Source organism: Arachis hypogaea, chromosome 4, assembly GCF_003086295.3.
Source record: "Arachis hypogaea cultivar Tifrunner chromosome 4, arahy.Tifrunner.gnm2.J5K5, whole genome shotgun sequence".
Taxonomy (NCBI): Eukaryota; Viridiplantae; Streptophyta; class Magnoliopsida; order Fabales; family Fabaceae; genus Arachis; species Arachis hypogaea.
Genome location: NC_092039.1, coordinates 125,987,782 through 126,012,483, shown reverse-complemented (window position 1 = coordinate 126,012,483; position 24,702 = coordinate 125,987,782). Strand labels below are relative to the sequence as shown.

General features: G+C 32.7%; 2 protein-coding genes and 2 non-coding genes across 4 annotated transcripts; 3 read left to right on the top strand and 1 right to left on the bottom strand.

Moving 5' to 3' along the window:
- The first annotated feature begins 8,706 nt into the window (after positions 1–8,706).
- On the top strand, positions 8,707–8,779 carry TRNAE-UUC (transfer RNA glutamic acid (anticodon UUC)). The gene has a single exon. It is a non-coding gene; the product is annotated as a tRNA-Glu (tRNA).
- Positions 8,780–9,051: 272 nt separating this feature from the next.
- TRNAE-UUC (transfer RNA glutamic acid (anticodon UUC)) lies at positions 9,052–9,123 on the bottom strand. The gene has a single exon. It is a non-coding gene; the product is annotated as a tRNA-Glu (tRNA).
- A 245-nt stretch (positions 9,124–9,368) lies between these two features.
- On the top strand, positions 9,369–14,577 carry LOC112798016 (uncharacterized). Its single transcript, XM_025841162.3, has 7 exons — positions 9,369–10,749; positions 11,434–11,580; positions 11,943–12,292; positions 12,965–13,709; positions 13,791–13,887; positions 13,964–14,018; positions 14,166–14,577. The coding sequence occupies exons 1-7, from the start codon at positions 10,233–10,235 to the stop codon at positions 14,226–14,228; spliced, it is 1,974 nt and encodes a 657-aa protein (XP_025696947.1). The 5' UTR covers positions 9,369–10,232; the 3' UTR covers positions 14,229–14,577.
- A 2,795-nt stretch (positions 14,578–17,372) lies between these two features.
- LOC112798015 (nuclear matrix constituent protein 1) lies at positions 17,373–23,248 on the top strand. Its single transcript, XM_025841161.3, has 8 exons — positions 17,373–17,998; positions 18,610–18,819; positions 19,003–19,256; positions 19,367–19,637; positions 19,730–19,813; positions 20,141–22,260; positions 22,384–22,549; positions 22,662–23,248. Exons 1-8 carry the CDS (start codon positions 17,801–17,803, stop codon positions 22,929–22,931), a joined length of 3,573 nt encoding a protein of 1,190 aa, XP_025696946.1. The 5' UTR covers positions 17,373–17,800; the 3' UTR covers positions 22,932–23,248.
- Positions 23,249–24,702: the final 1,454 nt, after the last annotated feature.

The following is a 24,702-nucleotide window of genomic DNA, read 5'->3' as shown; positions in this document are numbered from 1 at the left end:
ACTCTGAAAGCCACTATACTTTGAACATGGTATCTAATCATTCACTTTAATTAGTATGCGAGACATTGAATTTAACCATAGCAAGATTGTTTCGATTAGACGTTTTAATTTATTTTGTGGGATGCTCCACAATCCCCTTTATTGAGATGATGATCTCTATGCTTTTTCCACATGTTTACATTCAAGTTTTTTAATGTAATTTGGCCATATATACATTATCATTAATTATACGTTCTATATATATATGGATACAAACAAAAACACCTAAATCAATACAACCTAGCTAAGGAGCAAACAAAAAAATAATTAATATCAACCAATAAACAGACAAGCTCAATTACTCACAATTTTTTTAATTATTCTTTTTTTATTTTTTTCTCCTTTTTTTTTTTTGACAATATAATTTTATTCACTCACCATCAGCTATCAACTACCATTATCTGCCTGCTGTCTGCCGCTGCATATTGTGAAGTGTGAACTGTCCTCAACTCTAAATTATAATTTCTCAATTTTAATTTCTAAACATTAAATTTAAAATTTTATACTTTAATTTAATTTAATTTTTTTTACTTTTGTTTCAGACATACATAAAGTCCGGCCCAAACCGTCCTTAAGCCCGGCCCAAACATGTCCCGAACCGAATGACTGGGAAGATAAGAATGGAGTAATAGTAACAGAATTTTGAATTTCAACCTCTCCCCTTTAGTTTTAATGTTTCTTTTAAATATTCAATTATAAGTTAATAATTGTTGATTAAAAAGAGTGTTCGGCTTGCTTCCAAAACTTGTGTCTTATTGTTAGCTTTAATTAGTATGTGATCTATTGAATTTAACCAAAGCAAGATGTTTGGATTAGAGGCTTAATTTATTTTGTGGGACGCGCCTCAATGGCTCAATCCTTGTGTATTGAGATGATGATCTCTATGCTTTTCCACATCTTTATATTCTTTTCATTTGGCCATATATATGCATTAATTGTCATTAATTATACGTTGTACGTACACAGATACAAACAAAATACCTAAATCAATATTATATATAATTTTATAGATTAGTAATTAAATTAGTTCTAAAAAATGAGTTAATTTTTAAATTTGTTCTTAAAAAAATATATTACTTAAATTAATCTTTTAAAAAATTATAAATTAATTATTTTTGTCCTTTCGTCACGTAATTAATAATTTCGATCAATGAGTAATGATATAAAACGTTAACCGATAACATACATAACACCTAATATATTCATTTGAATGATAAACAAATATATTTATAAAGATCTATCAATTTAGTCAAATATTTTAATTATATAAATCCTAATATTAATATAATTTATCGATACTAAATTGATAGATTTTCATAAATATATTTGTTTAGCATTTAATTGGATTTGGATATGCTAGGTATATGTGAGTTAATGTTTCATATTATTAATCGTTGGTGATAAAAATTATTAATTGAGTGATTAAAGGAAAAATGATTAATTTATAATTTTTGAAAAATTAAATTGATTAATAAAATTTTTTAAGGACAAATTTAAAAAATGAGTCATTTTTTAGGCTGTGTCTGTTGACCGAGACATAGACACTAATTGTTAAACAGGTGGTACACATCTATCGTTTGTATGCTGAGACACAAATTTAAATGAACACAATATTACATAAATACACACAAAATACATATATTTAATATTCTTCTTTAAAATTGAGACACGAAAACACAATGCATAAGACACAAAATTTGACCTTTTTATCTCTAATTATTTTTTAAAATACTAATGCATAAGACACAGATTATACACGTGTATCTTGCACATTATTTATTAGAGAGGATCTAAAAATCTTTTGAAGAGAGAACCAAAAATTAAATATTATTTGTATAATTAAATATTGTATTATATTATTTGTATTATATAATATTATTTGTATTAAATCATTCTTTAAAATTAAATATTATTTGTATAATTAAATATTAATTTTTATTATTAATTTTAATAAGAAATTATTAATAAGTGCTAAATTAAAATAGAGAATTCTACTAAAAAATAATAATTTTATATGTGATATTATTCATAATAACTAAAATTTTAATTTTAATTTTTTATTATTATTAAAAATGTAACATAAATAATATAAATTATTTATTTTGATATTTTAATATATGCATTTAAAATAAATTAATGAATAAAATATGTAAAATATTCATACTAATATATAATTTATTTAATATGTTATTATTTTAATATTATGAAAATAAATAAATATTGAAATAATTTATTTTTATGTATATACTTTTTTACTATTTAATTAGAATTTTGTTATAAAAATTAAAGTATTTTTTTTATATGATAATAAATTTAAAAGTTAAGAAAAAATAAAAAAATAAAAGGAACAATAAAAAATATTCATCAAAACAAATAGTTAATAAAAAATTAAAAATAATTAAAAAAGATTTATTGATAAAATAATTAGTCTAAAAAATATAATACATTATTAATATTCAAAATGTAATAATTAAAATTTGAACTCAAATCATAAAACAAATAATTTTTTAATTAACAATTAGACTAACAACTCATCAATTTAAAAATTAAATGCATTATCATATAATATATAGAAATTTTAAATTTTTTTAGAGAGCCATGGCCTTACTGGTCCCCTCTAAATTTATTTCTGATTATTATCAAACACACTATAAAATTTGTGTATCTTAATATTTTTATATCTTTGTATATTTGTGTATGTATTTATATGTATCTCAAAATTACTAACCAAAGCCAGCGTTAAGAGCTAATTTGTCTATTAAATCTTCATTTTACACATAAAATTTATTCCCTTTTTTAATACCTAACTAAAAACATATATACCTTACGTAATAAAATCATAATTCGATATTTGGAATTATCTCTTTTTTTTTATTATTATTTGGAGCTATCTGATATATGCATGATGCATCCATTATATTAACTGGGCTTGGGCGGGGCATACTGTGTTCGACTTTATTTGGTGTGTGTGTAATCTGTAATGCGTAAGCCTTTCACAGATGATTTCAGTGACGTAAGATTAATTAATAGCATCATGCATTTTTTTTATTGGTTCACCAAAAAACATTTTAATATTTGAATTATTAGCTCTCTTCCTACTAAAAAAAAAAAATAATAAGATTGCATATTATTTCTTTTTCAAAATAAAAAACCAAAATGAAAGTAATAGTTATTTTCTCACCCTGATGGCAGTGATCTTTTTACATGGCCTCGCTTCCATAATCACTGTCTCTTACTTTCATCATCACAAGTCAAAAATCTCTTCCATCTGAAAAGTTTTTGCAAAAGACATTGTTAAGCTACATATAAGACAAAATTAAGACTGACATTAATGCTCATTTTTTAATTATTCTTTCTTAATTAATCGTTGTATTTTTCCATCTTTTAAAATTATTTCCAACAAGAATCTTTGTCTTGAACAAGTTGCATTGAGATGAAATAAGTCATGGAACAAGTTGCTACTCTCCTTCATTCACATAATGAAGTTTAAGAGTTTCATACATGTACAAAAGAAAAACATAAATAGTAATAATTATCTAATCATGTAACTTTGATTCCTTTGGAATGCACTCTACCAAACACTAAAATAGCACGATAAAAATTCAGATACAGTTAACTTCATGTGAAATTGATAGGTAAAAATTATCAAATAATAAATTTAGTTAAACTTATCAAATCATTTAACGACTCTCATCTATTAAATTCATATGATACAAAAAAAAAAGAACAAAAGAGAAGAAAGAAGATGAAATTGGAATGTTAATTGAAATAGAAATTGATTAGTATGTAGTAACATCTATCATAAACTAAACACCGAAATAGCTCTGTATGTGAAATTCACATGAAACAAGAAATAAATTAAATAAATAGAGAAGCATAGATTTAGAAATACCCAAATAACACATACACAAAACAATAACACTGCATGATGATAAAATTATTAAAGATGGTAGTACTACAAATCAAAACATTATTATTACCAAATTGAGAAAGAAACTAGGATCACATTCTTATTATTGATTAGTACCTGTCCAAGAAGAAAACAGTGAAGATCATGTGTGATAACATTCATGAACATGGACAAAGAGAGAAAGAATAGAAGAAGAAAGAGAAAGGGGTGCACATAGCATCATGCAGCAGCAGCAAGAACAATTCAACAGTAGTTAACCTTATTAAGAGAACTCAACTGATCTGAAGAACAGTGGAAATTAAAAAGCATATAGTGGTTTTAACCTTGAGACAATAAGAAGAGTAGAAGATGAAGTGATAAGAGACAAAAAAAGCAGGGCTAGCTAGCTAGGGAGTAGCAGGGAATAGGAAAAGAGATACTTGCATATAATAATAAGGTGGGTACTCCCATGAAGATATTATAATTGTCTTCATGTGATGATTTTTCTTTTTGACCCTTAGATGATGGAGTGTAGGGTTAGATTTTGATATGTTATAAAAGTGTTGTTTTTATTTGAAGTGTGGCCAAATCAATAAATCACACTTTTATACAAAGCATCTTCATAAAAAGATGTTTTTTGCATCTTCATTTGAGTAGCTCCCTAATAATAATTCATTTTTTTAAAAAAAAACTAGAAACATAAATATATATAGATTATGGAATTTATGAGTAACTGAGAATGTATGAGATCAAGATGAATCATAAATAGCATGCAGTGGTACGTCTCTTTTTAATTTTCTATATATCTATCTCTCTGAGGTCTGAGCCTTATTATGCAAAAGTGATGATGATGAACACAGCTACTATACCAAGCCCTATCTTAATTATTAGTAGTATTGTTGTGCAGAAATAATATTATTATATGTTAAATTAAATCATCACTCTGACTATATATATATATACAATTTGAAATTGGTACGGTTACATTACATGCATTAGCACTAGGACTATGCCACCATTAATAACAATCAATAATGTATGAAAATTCATAGCTTTAATAATCTAGTTTCATGATACATCTCTATCTTCAGCTATTTTTCTCTGCTCCTTTTGCAGATACAAATCAATGTCAATATATAAGCTAAAGTCTAATAAGGACTAGGTACCTCTTTATATGCATTCACATTAATAGTTTGTATTAATGAATAATAAGTTCCAATAGTGGTTAGACAGCTTAGGGTCTCAGATTGATTAAAATAAAAATGCTAGTATTTAATTACCTATTGTATATCTAGGAGTCTAGGACTGTTGTTCATCTCTATTCCCATAATTTTAGGGTTACCAATTATATTACTGGCCTAAAACATGAGAATAATAGCGCTTTTTTTTATTTCTAGTTTTTTAATTATTAAAATATATGTTAGATTAATTTAATTTTGATATATTAACATCATAAAATATTTTATACAGTATACAATCATATTTATTTTTTTACTGATGTAATATTACAGTGATTAAATATGCACATATATATAAATTTTTTTATAGCATCAAATTAAATTTTACATTAGACATGACAAATTTACATGCAAATTAAATAATAAATCTCATGTACAGGTTTTTACTTATTTTTTTTCTTTTTATACACGTGGAATGAACCCGGTCACTTAGCTATATATAGAACATAATAATTAAAATATACAATTTCTGACTTTCTTTTAAGAAAATTTGAAATGCATATATCAAGAACAAAGTTGTTCTTCTTGTAAATCTGATTCATACTCGTAAAGCTTGGAATCGTTGTAAGACTTTTACATTTTTTTTTTTTTTTGTATCGGTTTGTCTCTTATTTTTTAACTCGACAAATTAACGATTAATACATTGTAAATTTAAATTTTATTTAAAAATTTGTTATTAACTAAAAAATTATTGTATATATAAGATAAGATTTTAATAAACAAATAAATGAGTTAACCATGTGACCAATCAAGTTGGTTCTTCGTTGAATGATTTGAAGCATATACCTTCTGCGAAGAAAATGTCTTTGACACTCGTGAGTTTGGAGATGAATTATTCTCCACCAAACAAGGAGGCTCAATGTTACAGCCTACTTTATGACGAAATTAAATTAAAGGAAATTTGGGAAGAACATTAATGAGAAGTTAAATGCCAATGATTCGTCAGTGTACTTATGATTTGGAGAGCAACTATGGTCTTTGAATTGATAGAGGCTATAGGAAAAGACACTTTTGTGGTCAAATGCTATCATCTCAGGTCTGATGTGATGCTGTGAGATTTTTAAGGTTGGTTCTATATTTAGAGATTTATTATTATTGTTATTATTATTAGAATTTAATAAAGGCATTAAGGTATTTTAAATATTTTATTTTAATAAATATACAATAAAATGTTATATTATTTTCTTTAAAAAAATTAATTAATAATTTTAATATATATTTTAAAAATAGATGATAGTTAAATTCTTCTCATTATTATTTTCTACGTTCTGTGAACAAATCTTAATCCCCAACTTGAGGGTAGAATTAAACATGATATGGGAGTAGTTACTAGTTAGTTGGATTTGAAGATGTTTATGGGTACTTGGTTATACACATGTGACTAAGTACATGGAGTTAGTTATACTTAGTTAGCATAGCTAACTAGTTTTCTTAGTTGTGTGTATACTTTTATCCAAAGAGGTATGATTTAAGGTTTACAAGTTAAGTTAAGTGAATTGGTAGTGAACTCTCTGATTGTTGATGTTGTTAATGATAATGCTAAAGATAATTAGGAATTGCTATCTTTAGTGTGATGAGTTTTTTTTTTTTCTTTTTGTTTCACTTTACTATGTTAAACTTTTTTACTTAAAAAAAGTATGATTTATCATTCAATTCATTTTGAAAATTAAAGGTTTAATTATTTTATTAATCTCTATAATTTTACTAAATTTTTAATAAAATTTTTATATATTTTTTTAATTAAATATTCAAAATACTTTTAATTTTGTAATTAGATAATTTTAATGTCAAAAATGTTAAAATTAATAAAATATTTATTCTAAAATATATGTGGTTAAATATCTAATTAAATTTTTAATTATAAATATTTTTAATTTATAAAAAAATATTCAATTAACTTTAATACTAGAAATGACTTAATTATAAAATTAAAAGTAGTATAAAAATTTAATTAAAATAAAAAATACAAAAAGCTAGTTAAAAATTGAGTGAAATTATATAAACCAACATAATAATTAAACGGAAATTGGATTCACTTGTTCTTTGTGTTTCGCTGCTCCATTCTCTCTTGAGCTAGCGTTCACTTTTTTCAAGTTTCAACTGCTTTGAACACCAAATTAATTAAATTTAATAACAACAACGAACCATGCATGCAAAAAACAAATTATTTATCACCATGATATCTTCTATCGCTCTTGTGAATTTTTTTTTTTTTAAGATTGTTGAGTCAAACTAGATGGTTTATGTGTTGTTGAATCTGTGTTGTGGTCCTTTATGCTGTGAATAACCCAAAAGTAGTAGTTCTGGGGTTTTGGCTGGTTACATATATATGTATATACAGTGATTTATTCAATATTGATGTTGGAGAATACATAGATAAATAATGTATGATAGATTCATGTACATATCAATCATAGTATGATCAATCACCAAAAATCAATTATTACCCGCACATGTTTGGTTTAGTTTATATATGTGAAAAAGTCTGAAACCGACAAACGATTTGTCTGTTAGCCTTTGCCTAGATAAAATTACTATATATGATTTTTGTGGGGTTTCAAAAATTAAACTAAGCATAGCCATATGATGCTGCAATGCCTTATTGGATCTTATTAGGTGATGAATTGAATTCAATTCCTTGGTGGATGCATAAGTGTTGGAATTGAACTCATCATGAGTTATTTATAATGATGATGATGTATAACACTTAACCATTTTAATTGAGACAATCTAATTTCGTGTACATGAATATAATGGTAGGGGCTATATATATATTTCTTGTGTTACATGATCATGAGTGTGGACCAAGATATAATTAAAGTGGCATCATATCATCACATGCATGTAAGTGTGGCTATATATACATTATGTGATCCAAATTCTTAGATTATTAATTATTATTATTATTATTATTATAATATGATGATTCGGTAAATATATTAATTAATCAGGCAACAGCCATGCATGGCAATCAAATCAACTAATAAGTAATAACTACGATTTGTTTGTGCTTTTTCAGTTTAATTTGTTACTAGTGTTTATTGATAAGGAAATAGCGACAAACCTGTTTTGTCAATGTCTTCTGATGAAAATTATGTATAGCATCTTGTGACTTGTGTACGCATTCACTATTCAGTCCCCACTTTTTTTTTTTTTTTTATATATATCTCTTTTTTTCTGGTTCTCTCGTGTCACAAGAAGATGCATTGCCTAACATCATGAGCACTTGCCATTCAATATTTATCAATCACAGACATGCTCGTGAAATTAATAAATGGAGTATTTGATAGCAGTATATTTCAGTTGTTTTGGTTGGGTATTTCAAAACATTGATAATTATTATATGAAGTTGAGATAGTAATAATTTTAGCACAATATTGTGAGGGTAATAGTGTATGATTCACTAAAGTAACTAATAGATAATCTTAAGTATATATATGCTCTAAAATTGTTTCAAACGTTCTTTTGTTAAGATTTAATAACAAAGAAATATAAGTAGTTATAAGATTAATAAAATTTGCCACAAAACCAAATCAACAATCCGTTGTAGTCTAGTTGGTTAGGATATTCGGCTTTCACCCGAAAGACCCGGGTTCAAGTCCCGGCAACGGAATATTCCATTTTTCAAACCTTTTTGAGTCTGTGACTGTTCCTAGAACTCTTCCAGCCTGAATCAATTCCAATGGCAGATGAAGAACATTTGATGCCATTTTTATATGCTTTTCTGTAAAGCATAGGAAAACATTATGAAATTGAAGAATGAAGGGGACCTAGCTGATCATAGAATGATATATGATAAAACCATGGCACTTGTTCATCATTCACTTAATTATAAGTTTGACAGCATCAGAATTCAGAAGTAATTAAAGAAAAAAAAGATAAAATTTCCATTGCCGGGAATCGAACCCGGGTCTCCTGGGTGAAAGCCAGGTATCCTAACCGCTGGACGACAATGGAATTATTGATGAAGTTTTGCTTATATAACAATTTACATGATTAGCCCTAAATTATGAGTTTAAACATTTTTTCCATTCTGACGGGGATGAGTTTATCTTAACAATATCTTAAATGGGGTGATGACAAAGGATTGACATAAGAAAAAGCAAAGTAGATTTGAAATTAATTTAGAATAAACTAAACGTATAGCTTTGTTTAAATTATTATTATTTACTTTATAAGTGAGGATAAGGTAGTGGTAGTTCAATTATAATTCAGATAAGGTGTGGATTTAATTTTATACACAGAGCACTTGAAAGTACTGTGTACTATAAACTCCTGTGTAAGCGTGTTATGTGTAGTACGAATTGTACAGATACTTGCAAAATATCAGTCTCCTCTCTAAAACTAAAACCATTGAAATTATTCAATTTAACGAGTTAAGAGTCAGGTATAAAGTGGTGAAAAAAAGGAATCCATTAAAACAAAATTGTTTCCACTTTCCACAGCATCGGAAAAGGAATCTCTATTGTTTTTCTTTCAATTCTAAGAGTTAAAAAAAATAAAAAAGAAAAATATTGTTTTTCTTGTATAAAAGAAAATTTATCTATGAAGTTGTATTGAATTTGATTATTGTATTCTATACAAAAGTCAGTAAAGCATGTTTTTCTAATAATAATAATAAATTAATAATACATGAAAATTATTTTTTTTTGAGAAAACATATAAATTAAATGTAGATATTATTATCATGTCAAATTTAGTAATTTACCTCCAATTGAGATTTTCGAAAAATAACGATAACATGGAAGAAAATATAGCTGGAGAGTGAGAGTGAGATGAGATTCAGAGAAAACTGATAAACTCTATCAACTCAAACCTGCAAAAGCATCAAACAAAGGGAAAAAAATATTCATATAATAATCTTTTTTTTTCTCATTCATTTTCACCTTTTCGGCTGCGCACTCTGAGTCACATTCAATCCGAAATCAAAATTTCACAGAAAAACGAAAACAAAATAATCGAAACTCGAAAAACCCCAAAACAATGCTCTGCTCGTTGTTCTTCTCTGTTCAAAAACCCTAACATCTTTCACTTCCTCACTCTTTTTTCTGTTTAATCAATCACCAATGGACACGCGCCGAGCTCCACGCGCCGTCATTGACCCCAAGGTTCGAAAGGTCGGGTTCTTTGCTCCACCAGAACTCTCACAACCGGGTCTTCCCGACCCGATCCCCCTTCCTTCCTCTTCCCTCTCTCCCGTCATGATCCCTCCGCCGCGCCACTCGTCGGAAAATCTCCTTCACCATGCTCGGCCGCTGGCGCCGACTGTGCCAGGTGCATCTTCTGTTTCCATCGAGGGTTCCGTTGTTGCTGGCGGGAGCTACGGGAGCTCGTCGGAGCTCTTTCCAGCTCCGATGTCTCCGGCGTCGTCTTCGTACTCTTCCAGCAGGTTCGTTGGCGGTGGTGACGGAGATTACTGCTTGAATGGAGCTGCGGTGGCTTCGCCTGGTCGCGGCGGAGGGAAGGCGGCGACTTCGTTTCCTCGTGGCGGATTCGAGTCGCCGGCGGCGAAGGCTAGCAGCGTTCCGGCGAGCGGATTGACTACGGTCTCGGTGGTGAATGATTCCTCCCTAGGGATTCGCGGTTAGGTTTTGCTTCTCTTGTTTAGTTTTGGTTATTCCGTTGTTTGACTTTGAATTGAATTTAAGTGGAGAATTTATGTGATTTTGAATTTGAAGTCATTAAGTGCTGTTTGTTGAGTGAATTGAAGGGTAGAATTTATGCGCTTTGAATATGAATCTAATTTGAATTGAAGTGGAGGGTTCATGTTTGAATATGAGTCTTATTTTAAGTGCTTTTTGTGTTGTGAATTTACGTGCTTTTTGAATATGAGCTTCATTTAAATGTTTTTTGTATTACTAGTGAGAATTCAAGTGGAGAATTATGTGCTTTGAGTATGAAGATCATTTTATTGTTTGCCCTATGAAGGTTGGATTGTTGAACCGCAATTTAAGATGATAGATTGAGGTTTGTGTCGGCACATGGGAAGCTATAACTATCCTATACGTGAAATTGGTGTTGACTTTAATTCGTCTTGATAGTACGTGTTTGGTTTTAAAAGTTGATTTTTGAAAATTTTCATTTTCTTTTTTGTCAAACTTGCTTCTTGTTAATTATGGATGGCATCGAATGTTCCTCTCTCTCTGGTCTCCCTATGTGGTATTTTTTCGTTTTCTAATTTTTCTTTCTTTCTTGCATATATGACTTTGTTTAGAAATCAAATCACTTTGTTAATCCTTTTCTTATTCCTTCCTTAATCACCTCTAGGAAGAGAGAAAGCAGATAATGGAGGAGGATCAGCATTGGAAGCAAAAGACCAAGCTACAAATTCAAAGCAGAAGAAAGATAAGACCACAAAAGCGGAAAGACGTGCTCTTCAAGAAGCACAACGAGCTGCAAAGGCTGCTGCAAAAGGTATTAGCAATTATTATGCCCTACTTTGATTAGAACTATTGCATGTTTAGTTGTGATCATCACACCAATTCTAAAAAATCTTTTATTTTTTAAGTTTTTGTGAACAAGGAAATGACATTTGATTATTGATTTTATGTCTATCTTCGAGCTCTTCCGTTGGAAATGCCATACAATTTTGTTATTTGGACCCAGTTTAATCTTCAGATTAGACCCACCCGGCAAAGACTCAATTTCTGTATTAACACTTCTTTCAACAAGTTTAAATTGGGAACTTATGACTTGTTTTCATGAAATTTCTTTTTCCAATGAACAGTTGCCTGCTCATTATTATGTTATTATATAATGTCTTATTGTCTTATTAGCTGAAGGAAATAAGGCATCTGGAACTGTAACTTCTGGGACTGCAAAACCAGCTAAGGCCATAAAGCCCCCACACAAAGTAGATAATTCTTCAGTTGCAGCGTCTGAGAAGAAGGGATGTGATCGTCCACCAGAAAAGGATAGAAAGAAAGATGTTCCTCAACCACGCATGCAATATGATGATGAAAGCAGAGTGGAGAAAGCTAAACGGCGTGCTGTGGTAAAACAAACAGAAGCTAGGAACAGAGTTGAGTTGTTCAGGCATTTGCCACAGTATGAACATGGGAGTCTTCTTCCAGATCTTGAGGCGAAGTTTTTCCAGCTTGATACTGTGCATCCTGCAGTTTATAAGGTGGCTATCTTATTTCCTTGTTGTGTCTTGTTACAATCATTCTTGTTATACAGCCAGGAGTCATCATTTCACAATATCTGTGATGTTCATGGCTTCATACTCATGACTCAATTGTGAAATAATGCCACAGGATAAGTTGATGTTCCTTACCCTGGGATCCCTTCTTGTCCTGATGAAGGAGTTGACAAACCCATATAGGCCTATCGTAAAGTTCAAAATCAGTTATTTCTTGCAACATAGAAATAAAACAGTTTTAAATGTTCAGCAGATTAGAGGTCATTGCCGATATTGTGCAGCAAAACTTTTCGTGTTTAAATCAATCACTTGAAATGGTTTAGTTTCATATAGCTTTAGATACTTAATTAATTGCTAATTATTTAACACAGGTTCAGCACTTAATTCTCTTTAAACTTTTTCTAAGTTTTTTGCTTAATTTTTCATCAATAAAAATTGATTGTTGGGCGTTCAATTTGATAAAACACCTGACTTCAAGTCACTTGTATTATTATATTATATTGTTATACCTGCAGTGTATTTTCTTGCCTATACTATCTGCAACTAAGAAGTTCATTGTGAATGGTGTCAAAATTGTATAATACTGAGATACTATGAGCCATATTGTAAAAATTCTATGGTTATTCCCTTAACCATGGTAGTCTTTATGATTATCAGGCGGGTTTGCAGTATCTGTCTGGCAATATATCTGGCAGTAATGCTCGTTGCATTGCAATGCTTCAAGCATTTCAAGATGCCATCAGAGACTACCGAGTTCCACCGGAGAAGACTTTTGTGAGAGACCTAACAGCAAAAATAAGTAGCTATGTTTCATTCCTCATTGAGTGTCGGCCTCTTTGTATCAGTATGGGAAATGCAATAAAATTTCTTAAAACTCGAATTGCTAAACTACCTTTGACACTGTCTGAGTCCGAATCAAAAGCTTCTCTACACTCAGATATTGAGCGTTTTATAAATGAGAAGATTATACTTGCTGACAAGGTGATAGTTAAGCACGCAGTCACAAAAATAAGAGATGGTGATGTTCTTCTTACTTATGGATTGTCATCGGCTGTTGAAATGATACTGTTACATGCACATAAGTTAGGAAAACAGTTTCGAGTTATAATAGTTGATTCTCGTCCACAGCTTAGAGGAAAAATTTTGCTTCGGAGGTTGGTGGAGAAAGGTCTTAGCTGTACATACACTCAAATAAATGCACTTTCCTACATAATGCATGAAGTCACTCGTGTGTTTTTGGGTGCTTCATCAGTTTTGTCTAATGGGACAGTTTATTCAGGAGTTGGGACTGCATGTGTTGCAATGATTGCTCATTCGTTTCGTGTCCCTGTTTTAGTGTGTTGTGAGGCTTATAAATTTAGTGAAAGGGTACAACTTGATTCGATATGCTCAAATGAACTCGGTATGTAAACAGTCACAAACTATGAGGATCTATTATTTCCTTGTCTGAAAGAATGTTAATGTTTATTGGGTTTTCTTTCAGGTGATCCAGAAGTCATTTCCAAGGTTCTAGGTAGAGAGGATGTCAACTACTTGGATGGTTGGGCCAATACTGAAAATCTGCAACTTCTAAATTTGATGTAAGCACCTTCAGATAATACATAAAAGACCACCAAAAATGTTTACTGACTTTGATTTTCTTCAAATTGATGCCAGTTATGATGCAACTCCTTCAGATTATATTTCAATGATAGTCACAGATTATGGCATGGTAAGTGCTTTTATCCAATGAAGGTTATAGATGTGCACCTTGTCCTAGGCAAACCTTGTGAGCATAGATTGTTTGTCCCTTTTAAAAGGGACACTATCATTTGCATATTCTTCACCATAGGTCATGATTGTTTACAATTGTTGGCAGGTCCCACCAACAAGTGTTCCTGTAATTGTAAGAGAATATAGGAGAGAACAGCTGTGGATATAAATAATGCAAATGCGGATCATCTCAAGTTTATGGGCGCTGAAATCCCCATGTAGCAGCCTGGCAGCAATAAAATTTGAGAAGATTGTTGTATTGCATCTTTCTGTGTACTATTTTCTCATCTTTGAATAATGTAGTGAGCCTCTTTCTTGTTCTGAAATTTTGTGCCCTTGTTGGCATTGGCCTGTCGCAGTGAAGAGTGCGAATTGTCGTCTCTCCAGACAGATTTTAATTTTGCCACGAATCCTCACATGAACACTTTTTTTTTTTTTTCCTTGTAACGGTTCTTCAAATTTTGGATAGTTGACTTGTTCAGTCACAATTTTGGGGGTTAGTTAATCCTTGTCCCTTATATTGTTGCTGTGTTTATATTTACTGCTGCCCCATTAGGTTGATATAATTTGAACCCATGATTTTCTTCTTTTTCTCAACTTTTGCATTATCCTGATGTATATAGCATGAATTCAAACAAAGTTTCATTACCATCTCCTGAAGTTGACAACTACAAGTGCGTCTTGTAAGCTTGTGCCACCGCAAGTATTTTATCCTAAATAGGGAATTTCATTGAAAATAAAGACGCCATAGAAAATGAGAGGTCGGTTACATCTGAACTACAGTGGCCCACCTGTGCAAAGAGAGGTGATACTGCAAATCCTAACCACTCTGTCATAGTGATCAATGAACTTCACCAACTCAGCATCTTTTGCATTTGCTCTCCCAGCCAAAGGATTTGTATATCTTCCTTGTTAAGACTTATGACAGCTCAGTATTAAAATGCAGCCCGTGTTAAAATGTTCGAAGTTAAGGCAAGTGGTAGCCACAATTGTTTAGCGTCCAACTTCATTTGATTATTTAAATAGAGAATTTGGTTGGATGTGCGTGGAGTGTGTGGCTATGCGGGCATGTTTTACATTCAAACTTTGTTCATTTACAAAAGGTATTAGAGGAAAAAGGAGGTTAGGAAACTAATACTCTTAATGTGAAAAAATTGGAGAATTGGATAATATTGACTTAAATAGAAGATAAATATAAAGCACAAATGTTGACTATTTAAGACAATCTAAACTTCAGGATTGTACATAATACAATTGCTCATATAAGTTCTATTAAGGATTTATAATCATGGCTAAGTGGTCAAATGAATTTGGACTTTGAAATTGGAGATATACCCTAAATCTATGTAGGATGATTAGTATTGAACACGTGTTTAATAGGTTTCGCTATTTGTATTAGAGAATTTACCAGTTGTTATTGTTAATTGTTTATATATAATATAACTGGTAAAAGAATGAAGTCATTCCGATTCTCCATTACGAATCAAGAGAAACCACCAGAATTATACAATCAATGGTACACGAAACAAATCCGATACTATTTTACTTTAATAAAGTTTGGCATATTTGCGGATTTTATGTAGATCAGATGAAATGAAATGTGAAAATAATAATAAGGTGGAAATTCAATTATAATCAACTTTACGTAAATTTGATAGTTGAAAGTCGTTAAATAGTTTGACTGATTTGACTAAATTTTTATCTAATGACAGTCGACTGGAGCTGAGTTTTTATCTAATAATAACAACTTAATAATCATGCTAATATATTATTATTAGTTTACCTGAATGTCAAAAGCCAAGGAGAATTAGTCTAAGGAATTAATCCTTTCATCGTTCTGAAAAGTCATGGAGGAGGAACATCTAAATTTTTCAGAAATTTTTTCATAGGTTGAATAATCCTTGAAACAAATTAAAACTTTTTGAGAGTAAACTTGGCAGTTACATTTCTACCTGTTCATGCTCAACTTACAAGGCACCGCCTTCAAACCATCACAATCGGTCATGTTCCATTCATATATCCTTTGTACTTTTTTTTTCCTTTTTGGATAAACTTTAATTTTCCAATAAAAATCCAATGAATATCGCTGACAAAGATTATTATAAATCAGGACTCCAAACTTAAACTAATTTCTAGTTTTAGTCAAAGATACCTCAAAGTGGATTAAGAGAGTACCTAAATGTTTAAAGACATAATAGGTTGCATTACATCACAATCCATACCACAACCAAAATTGATCTTGTTTAACCTTTTTCATTTGTTGTCTTCCTTGTGCCAAAGTCCTTAACTCCTTATATTATTATATTTATTTAATAATTAACATAACATTATTGTTATTACTATTACAAATGTTTTAGTCCTATGTTATAGTGTTTTACAACCAACAAACGACAGAAAAAGGTCATAGTTTTTTGTTCATAAAGTATCCTAGACACTAGATAGAGAGATAGAGTGACCAAAGAGTCCCTAAGTAGTTAAGTGAAAAATTAAACTCAACATAATGATTAAGCACAAATGCGACAAAGGCGATGCTTATCTTGAAACACCCTCAACTCAATTGGGCACTTTCCTAGTTAACAGCACTCATACACCGTGGCATTCTCAATTCAATATCAAATGGCATATTCTCCAAAATCCAAACACCTAATATCATTTTTACCGAAATACCCCTCGAGTCCCAACTTTACTAATCGTATTTCTATATTTATAAGGAAAATGTTTTCAAACTAGTAAATGACATACATTTCAAACTATAATATCACATTTTTTAAAGATATATATATATAGATATAAAAAAAAAGTAGCATCTTAAATATAAAACAAAAGCACCCTTGATTACTTTTATTTTATGGTCGTAATCAAAGTACTTAAGTTATGATTCAAATTCTTAGTAGAATGTTCAACATATAACTTTTGACTTTAAATGAGTAATTCTAAAATTTTGAACTCAAAATATCAAATAGTGATTATATAAGAGTGATGAATCAAAATTTTCTATTTCAAATTTCTTTCAATTTTGGAATATATTTTAAGAAAGGAAACTTAACTGAAATAGAATTTTATTTTGATATACCAATTTCATTCAACTAATGAATGAAAATCATGTTGGAGATGATCATTTAAACCATAATTAATATAAAAATTTAATTAGTGTAGGAGAAGATTCAAGTTAATACAGCTGCAACGTTAGTCCTCTTTATTCCTTACATTCTACCAACCATGGGCAAAACGGTCAAACCAGTGAACACCCACGAGAGCCCACGTTCCAAACTCATAAAGCAACCTTCCGAAATCCCCAGATTACCCTCCCCTTAGTTCCACAACCATTAAGAGCAAAGGCTACTCCAGTAATTTCAACTCCATGACCCCAAAATAAAACTATTAAAATAAAATCAAAGAACGTGAGCGATCCGCGCAAAAAGCAAAGACACCAAAGAAAGTGAAGGAAGAAGAAGAGAGAGAGAGAGAGAGAGAGTGTAAGAAAGAGAGAGAAAGAACCGTTTGAGCATTTTTGAGACGTTATCGGACTTCAAATCCTCAATTCGCCGGAATTTGGGACCAACGGTTGGAGTCCGGGAACTTAGGGTTTTCTTCCTTCTATTCACAAAGTGATTTTCTTTCTAACTTTTTAGGGTTTTCGCTACTTCGAATTAGACAAATTCTTCGGAGATTCTTCTTCTTCTTCGATGGAATTCGGTGTGTGAGGTTTCGGATTCTCGGTGGGAGAGTGAGGGTTTGGTGATGTTTACGCCGCAGAGGGCGTGGCCGGGCTGGTCCCTCACCCCCGGTAAGAGTGGGGCGCGTGGAACCGGGTCTGGTTCGGCTCCGAGTTCCGGTGAGGGTGGCGCTTCAAAGGGTAAAGGTTTGGCTTTTGGTGAGAATGGCGCCAGCTTGGATCGAGAGGCTTTGGCTGAGAGGATTTCCAGCCTCGAGAAGGAGGTAATTATATATATATATATATTAACTTCTGCTTATGATTTTTTAGATTGTTTAATTGTTTTTCACTGTTCGGAGTTGTTATTCGTTATCCCTTTTTTGCTGATGTAGCCTCGTATGTGTGTTTTAGTAATTTAAAAATTTATTTACTTTGAAGTTATGGATAAGACTAGGAGAGAGGATGGTACTTGAGGGTTTTTTTTTTTTTTTGGGGGGGGGGTGGTTTGAAATTCTTGGTTTTGATTTGAACGTTTGGTTCTTATTTCTTGTGTAAATTAAGAGAGTAATTCCAGTGTAAACCGGATTCAGGCTGTTTCGTGAAATTTCAACCTACTTTTTGGGTTCTGAAATTTTAACTTTGGTTTTGGGTTGGCAGCTTGTTATCTTGTCCAAAGAACTAGGCTTGTGGCAATTTAGCTCTCAAGTCTGTCTTTGTCTTGTGGGTATTAGTTCATAAAGCTTTCCAGTGTTTTCTTCTTTACTTTCTTCCAATTTTGCCACTGCTTAGGAAATTGGATTTTGGTCAAATGTCCACTTTTATCTATATGTAGTAGTGTACACTGCTTCTTGTTCATGGTTACTTTGGTTAATTTGTTCTCTTTTTTGGGGGCCAGCTTTACGAGTATCAATATAATATGGGGCTTCTCTTGATTGAGAAAAAAGAGTGGAGCTCTAAGTATAATGAGCTGAATCAAGATTTGGCAGAAGTGAAGGATGCTCTTGAAAGAGAAAAATCTGCTCATTTAATTGCCATCTCTGAGGCAGAGAAGCGGGAAGAGCATCTGAGGAAGGCCTTGGGTGTTGAGAAAGAATGTGTGCTTGATGTAAGTTTTTTTATTATTATATAAATACTTGTATTAGTGTCGATTTCTTCTTTTTCAAAATAAAGAAAAGCATGATTCTTATATTAAAGCTTATTTGTGGAAACCTTGATTATTCTTTTCTTATTTTAATAATTAACAAAATGATTATTGCTTGCTAATCTGTAAAACTTTTTGCATAAACAGCTAGAGAAGGCTGTGCGAGAAATGCGCTCAGAGCATGCAAATATTAAATTTTCTGCAGAGTCAAAGTTGGCGGAAGCAAATGCATTGGTAGCTAGCATTGAAGAGAAATCTTTAGAAGTGGAAGCCAAGTTGCGCTCTGCTGATGCCAAACTTGCAGAAATAAGCAGAAAGAGTTCAGAGATTGACAGAAAATCACACGATCTTGAGTCTCAAGAAGCTTTGCTTCGAAGGGATCGCTTATCTCTGATTGCAGAGTACTCCTGATAACTCTAAACTATTTGTTCTTAAAAGGTTTTACTGTTTTCTTATTGTAATATGTACTGTACTTCTTGTTTATAATGCATTATGATATGATTTGCAACAGGCAAGAAGCACATGAGAGTACTTTATCAAAGCAGAGAGAGGACTTGCGAGAATGGGAAAAGAAACTGCAGGAGGGAGAAGAGAGGCTAGCCAAAGGTCAAAGAATTCTCAATGAAAGAGAACAGAGGGCTAATGAGAATGACAGGATATGCAGGCAGAAAGAGAAGGACCTTGAAGATGCACAGAAGAATATTGATGCTTCTAATTTAACCTTGAGAAGTAAAGAAGATGATATGAACAAAAGGCTTGCAAATTTAACTGTAAAGGAGAAGGTAAATATTTGTGCCTCTGGTGATATTGTTTGTTACTTTTAATTATGTCATTGTGATTGAAATTTAAATCGGTCAATATCATTTTGATGCAGGAGTGTGATTCTATTAAAGTAAATTTGGACCTCAAAGAGAAGGAGTTATCTGCATGGGAGGAAAAACTCAGTGCGAGGGAAAATGTAAGCCTGTGTGCTTCCTATTTTCTTGTTATTTATCAAGTCTGGGACATTCAGGAGATGGGTATCTAATGGCTGTGTAAATTTCCTTTCCTAAAATAAGTTAGCATTCAACAAGCTATGACAACTAAAGTTTGCAGGCTGGTTGTGTTGTAATTGTTTTTTGGTCTGCTTTCGAATGGTGTTATGATTGGAACAGAAGTGTCTAATTGTTAAGTACTCATAATATCATTGTGTTGGGAGCATCACTGCTTAGATGGCAGCACACATGCATTTGTTACTACTGCTTTACATTTCTTTAAGCTTACCGCAGTCTGATCTATTTTGCAGGTCGAGATTCAGAAGCGTCTTGATGAACACAATGCCATTCTAGAGGTAAAGAAGCAGGAGTTTGAATTGGAATTAGAGGAGAAAAGAAAATCCTTTGAAGATGGATTGAAGAATAGATTGGTCGAATTGGAGAATAAAGAAGCTGAAATCAGCCATATGGAGGAGAAAGTTGCAAAACGTGAGCAGGCACTGGAAAAGAGAGCAGAAAAACTCAAGGAGAAAGAGAAAGAGTATGAACAGAAGTTAAAAGCTTTGAAGGAAAGGGAGAAATCTATTAAGGCTGAGGAAAACAACATGCAGAAGGAGAGACGGAAAATAGAAAATGAGAAAGAGGAATTGCTCAGTCTTAAGGCTGAAGTTGAAAAAATAAGGGCTAACAATGAAGAAGAGTTATCGAAGATAAATGAAGAGATAAATCGTCTTAAAGTCACTGATGAGGAGAGATCTGAATATTTGCGCTTGCAGTCACAATTGAAGCATGAAGCTGATCAGTACAGGCTGCAGAAAGAACTGCTTCTGAAGGAAGCTGATGACCTGAGGCAACAAAAGGAGACTTTTGAAAGAGAATGGGATGAGCTGGATGTAAAAAGAGCTGATACTGAGAAAGAGCTAAAAGATGTGATTAAGCAGAAGGAAGAAATGTTAAAACTCCAACAACATGAAGAAGAGAAGTTAAAGAATGAGAAGCAGGCTGCACAGGATTATGTACAAAGGGAGTTGGAAACTATTAAGTTGGCCAAAGAGTCTTTTGCTGCTGAAATGGAGTTGGAGAAGTCAAGTCTGGCTGAGAAAGCTCAAAGTGAGAGAAGCCAAATGCTTCTGGATTTTGAGCTGCGAAAAAAAGAACTTGAAGCTGATATGCAGAATCAGTTTGAGCAGAAGGAAAAAGAATTCCTAGAGAGGAGGCAATTATTTGAGGAAAAAAGAGAGAGTGAATTGAACAATATTAATTTCCTGAGAGAAGTGTCTAATAGAGAAATGGAGGAAATGAAACTTCAAAGAACTAAACTAGAGAAGGAGAAACGAGAAGCTGATGAGAGTAAAAATCATCTTGAAAGGCAAAGGATGGAGATGCAGGAGGATATAGATGTTCTTGTTGACCTTAATAGGAAGCTCAAAAGTCAGAGGGAACAATTTATTCTGGAGAGACGTCGTTTTATTGACTATGTTGAGAAATTTAGGAGTTGCCAAAACTGTGGGGAAATGATCTCTGAATTTGTGCTGTCTAATTTACAATCTTCGGATGACATTGAGAATATAGAGGTACCTTCTCTCCCAAAATTGGCCGGGAATATTCAGGGTGGTTCTAATGTGAACTTGGCTGCTGCTTCAAGGCAAAATACTGATGCATCGCCTGCTGCTGATCCAAAGTCGCCAGTTTCTGCACGCACAATTTCTTTTCTACGCAAATGCACTAACATTTTCAAGATTTCCCCAATTAGAAAGAGAGAGTCTGAAGATGTTGAGAGCTTAAGAGATGTGGTTGATTTGACTGTGGAGGAAAATAATGAAGATTCACAACAGAGAATTCCCGGCACTGAAAATGAAGCTGAGTTGTCATTTGCTATTGTAAATGATTCTTTTGATGTTGGAAGGGTACAATCTGGCAATGATGTTGCTGAGGCTGAGGTAAACCATGAACCATCAATTGATAATCAGAGTAATATCAACAGTAAGGCACCCGAAGATTCCCAGCCCCCTGAAGAAAACTTTGAGCAGCAGAAACCTCGCAAAGGTGGGAGGAAAGTAAAGCGTACACAAACGGTGAAAGCTGTTCTCAAAGAGGCTAAGGCTATACTTGGTGACTCAAAAGCTGCTGAGGCTGTACCTGGGGAATCTGTGAATGATCATGAGTCGGAGTTACCAAATGGAAATGCTGAGGATTCTGCCAACACGAATTCTGAACACCTGAAACCATCCACTAGAAGGACGCAAGTGAACACACGGAAGCGAAATCGAGCTCAGACATCTCAAACTGTTGGTGGGCATGATGGTGATGCCAGTGAAGGACAGTCTGACAGCATAGTAGCAGCGCAAAACAAAAGGAGGCGACAGAAGACTGCTGCTCCTCCTGTACAAGCTGCTGCTGGAACTAGATATAATCTGAGGCGATCAAAAGCGTAAGTACCTTTTTAGCTCATTTAGATCTATAATCTTTTATTCTATTATTACAGGCGATAGTTGCTTAATGGTTATTGGATTTTCTGTCCTCTGACTTGGATGTGTGCACTGAATGTTTATAGTGGAGCAACAACCTCATCCGTTAGAGCAATGTCTGGGGCTGGCACAGAAAGTGAGAGAGAGGTTGATCGTGTAAAAGATGCAGATGAAGGAATTGTAAACTCAAAACCTTCTTCACATTCAGTAGATGTTACTAATGAGAACGGTGGAAGCATACATGTTGAACAGGTAAGCTTTTTTAGTATAGCAATTTGAACATGCACATTCATGGTGTTATTTTTCATCAAACTTTGATATGTTCGGTTCCGGAGGTTGAAAGTGCAAGTTGTTATGTCTTCAGTCTGAGAGAATTGTGGAGAAAGAGGATGTTTATGATGAGACAACAAGGGAATTTACGAACAATATGGCCTTGAGCGAAGAGGTGAATGGAACAACGGATAATGTGGAGGAACATGATGCCGAGAATAGGAGCGAATCCCACAGCCAAGATGCCATTGGCGACGAGGACGAGGACGAGGATGTGGATGATGAAGACTACCAGCCGCAACCGGGTGAAGCTTCAATAGGTAAGAAGATTGGTATGTCGATTTTGAAGTTTCTGACTACATAATTATACACCATCTTCATGAGAATGGAGGTTTGGTGTGTTGTCTTTTGACCCTCATCGACTTTAGGAAATGATGTCGGAAGTCACCTTGTATTAACAAATTGTTGGATGTAGATCCCAGTTTATAACCACCGGGGCACATAGGAGGAGCGGTAATTGAGTGTCATGTTTAGCTTCTTTTTTAATTAATGTTGTGATGAATATTCGGACCCTCTGGTATTTGTTGATAATTAATTGTAGGCATTCGGATAGTGTAGCTTCAAGTATTAGTAGAGATTGGAATCATAGCTACCTCCCAATGGAAATTGATTGTATTCAAATGTTTTGTATTTCTGTCGTTTAATTTCCTGCTGTTTGATTTGTTTGAATCTCATGACGGTGTCTTCGTATTAATATTGTTCTGCTAGTCTCAAGTCATATGCCGTTATTGAATTTGTTTATAATTTTTTCAATCAAAATTGAAATATCAAGAATATTTTGCTTGTTTTAAAAATTAAAAGGAATAAGTTCGTTCTTGTACTCATGGGCATGGTATTAAATTTCAGAATTTGTGTAAAACTCACAAAAGTCATGTATTAAGTAAATTATGCTTCAAAATAATATATACAAGTAACAGAGAGCGCTCAGTGAAGCAATAAGAGTGCAATAAACATATTAACGAGATTACATCGTCGCAATCCAATTCGGCCGAAAAAAAAAAACAAAACAAATAGAATTTCTCATAATACTAATAAACAACACATGCTCAAACATTATATTTAAGTATTTAACATAAATTTAGCATATTTACACCAAATTATACTTTTTTTTTGTGAGAAGGGGGGGGGGGGGGGGGTTCAAAGACCCCAAACAGAACAAAGAAAAACAACTAGACCAGTCCTCTAAAGAGGGGAGCAGCAGCTATATCAGTGACAAGAATGTGTGCAATCTCAGCAGGGGTCGAATCAAAAGTATGCAATCTAAATGGGAGGTATTGTCCTTTCTTTGCTAAATGATCAGCAGCAAAGTTTGCTTCCCTAGGAACATGACTCCAATATATTTGAGGAATTCGATTTGCATGGATCTTAATTTCTTCAACAAGGGAAGAGCACGGGTGGCCTGCAGGACATCCATGAGAGATAAATTTCAGAGCAGCAGTTGAATCAGATTCCATGATAACAATAGACTGAGTAAGATTAGAGGCAATTTTAAGACCATAGATTATACCCCAAAGCTCAGCATGCATAATTGAGCAACTTCCAAGGTTACAAGAGAAGCCTTTCACGAAGCCTCCAAGATGGTTCCTAACAATTCCACCACATGCCGCATTATTTATATGCGCAAAAAGAGAGCCATCAACATTTAGTTTCACAACACCTTCGCTAGGGGGAGTCCAGCATATTGGACGATCATGCTTGGCACTATAGGTGCTTAATTGAGTCGTATTCCTTGTGAATCGGCTGAACTCATCACTTCGGGTTCGAATTTGAGCTAGGACTGAAGGTGCATGACTGTCTTTACTTTCGAAAATTAGCTTGTTGCGGAAGAACCAGATTGAGGATGTAGCGACACCAAAAATGCATTGCCAGTTGTTGTGTGCAGAAAGGTTAGCTTTAATCCAATCATGCAAGCTTGAATTAAAGAAACCTTGTTTTCACATTGGGGATAAAAAGGCATTCCAGATGCTAGACGCAAAAGCACAATCTCTTAGTACATGAAGTGTGGTTTCACTGTGATTGCTACATCTTGGACAGAGAGAGGAGTTTGATAAGTGACGACGTTGTCTCTCCGCGTT

Excerpts from the sequence above, each read along its gene's own strand:
- LOC112798016 (XM_025841162.3), top strand. The coding sequence starts at position 10,233 with ATGGACACGCGCCGAGCTCCACGCGCCGTCATTGACCCCAAGGTTCGA. Across the intron at positions 10,750-11,433 it reads TTCCTCCCTAGGGATTCGCG|GAAGAGAGAAAGCAGATAAT; the intron begins GTTAGGTTTTGC and ends AATCACCTCTAG. Across the intron at positions 13,710-13,790 it reads GATATGCTCAAATGAACTCG|GTGATCCAGAAGTCATTTCC; the intron begins GTATGTAAACAG and ends GTTTTCTTTCAG.
- LOC112798015 (XM_025841161.3), top strand. The coding sequence starts at position 17,801 with ATGTTTACGCCGCAGAGGGCGTGGCCGGGCTGGTCCCTCACCCCCGGT. Across the intron at positions 17,999-18,609 it reads TTTCCAGCCTCGAGAAGGAG|CTTTACGAGTATCAATATAA; the intron begins GTAATTATATAT and ends TTTGGGGGCCAG. Across the intron at positions 19,638-19,729 it reads ATTTAACTGTAAAGGAGAAG|GAGTGTGATTCTATTAAAGT; the intron begins GTAAATATTTGT and ends ATTTTGATGCAG.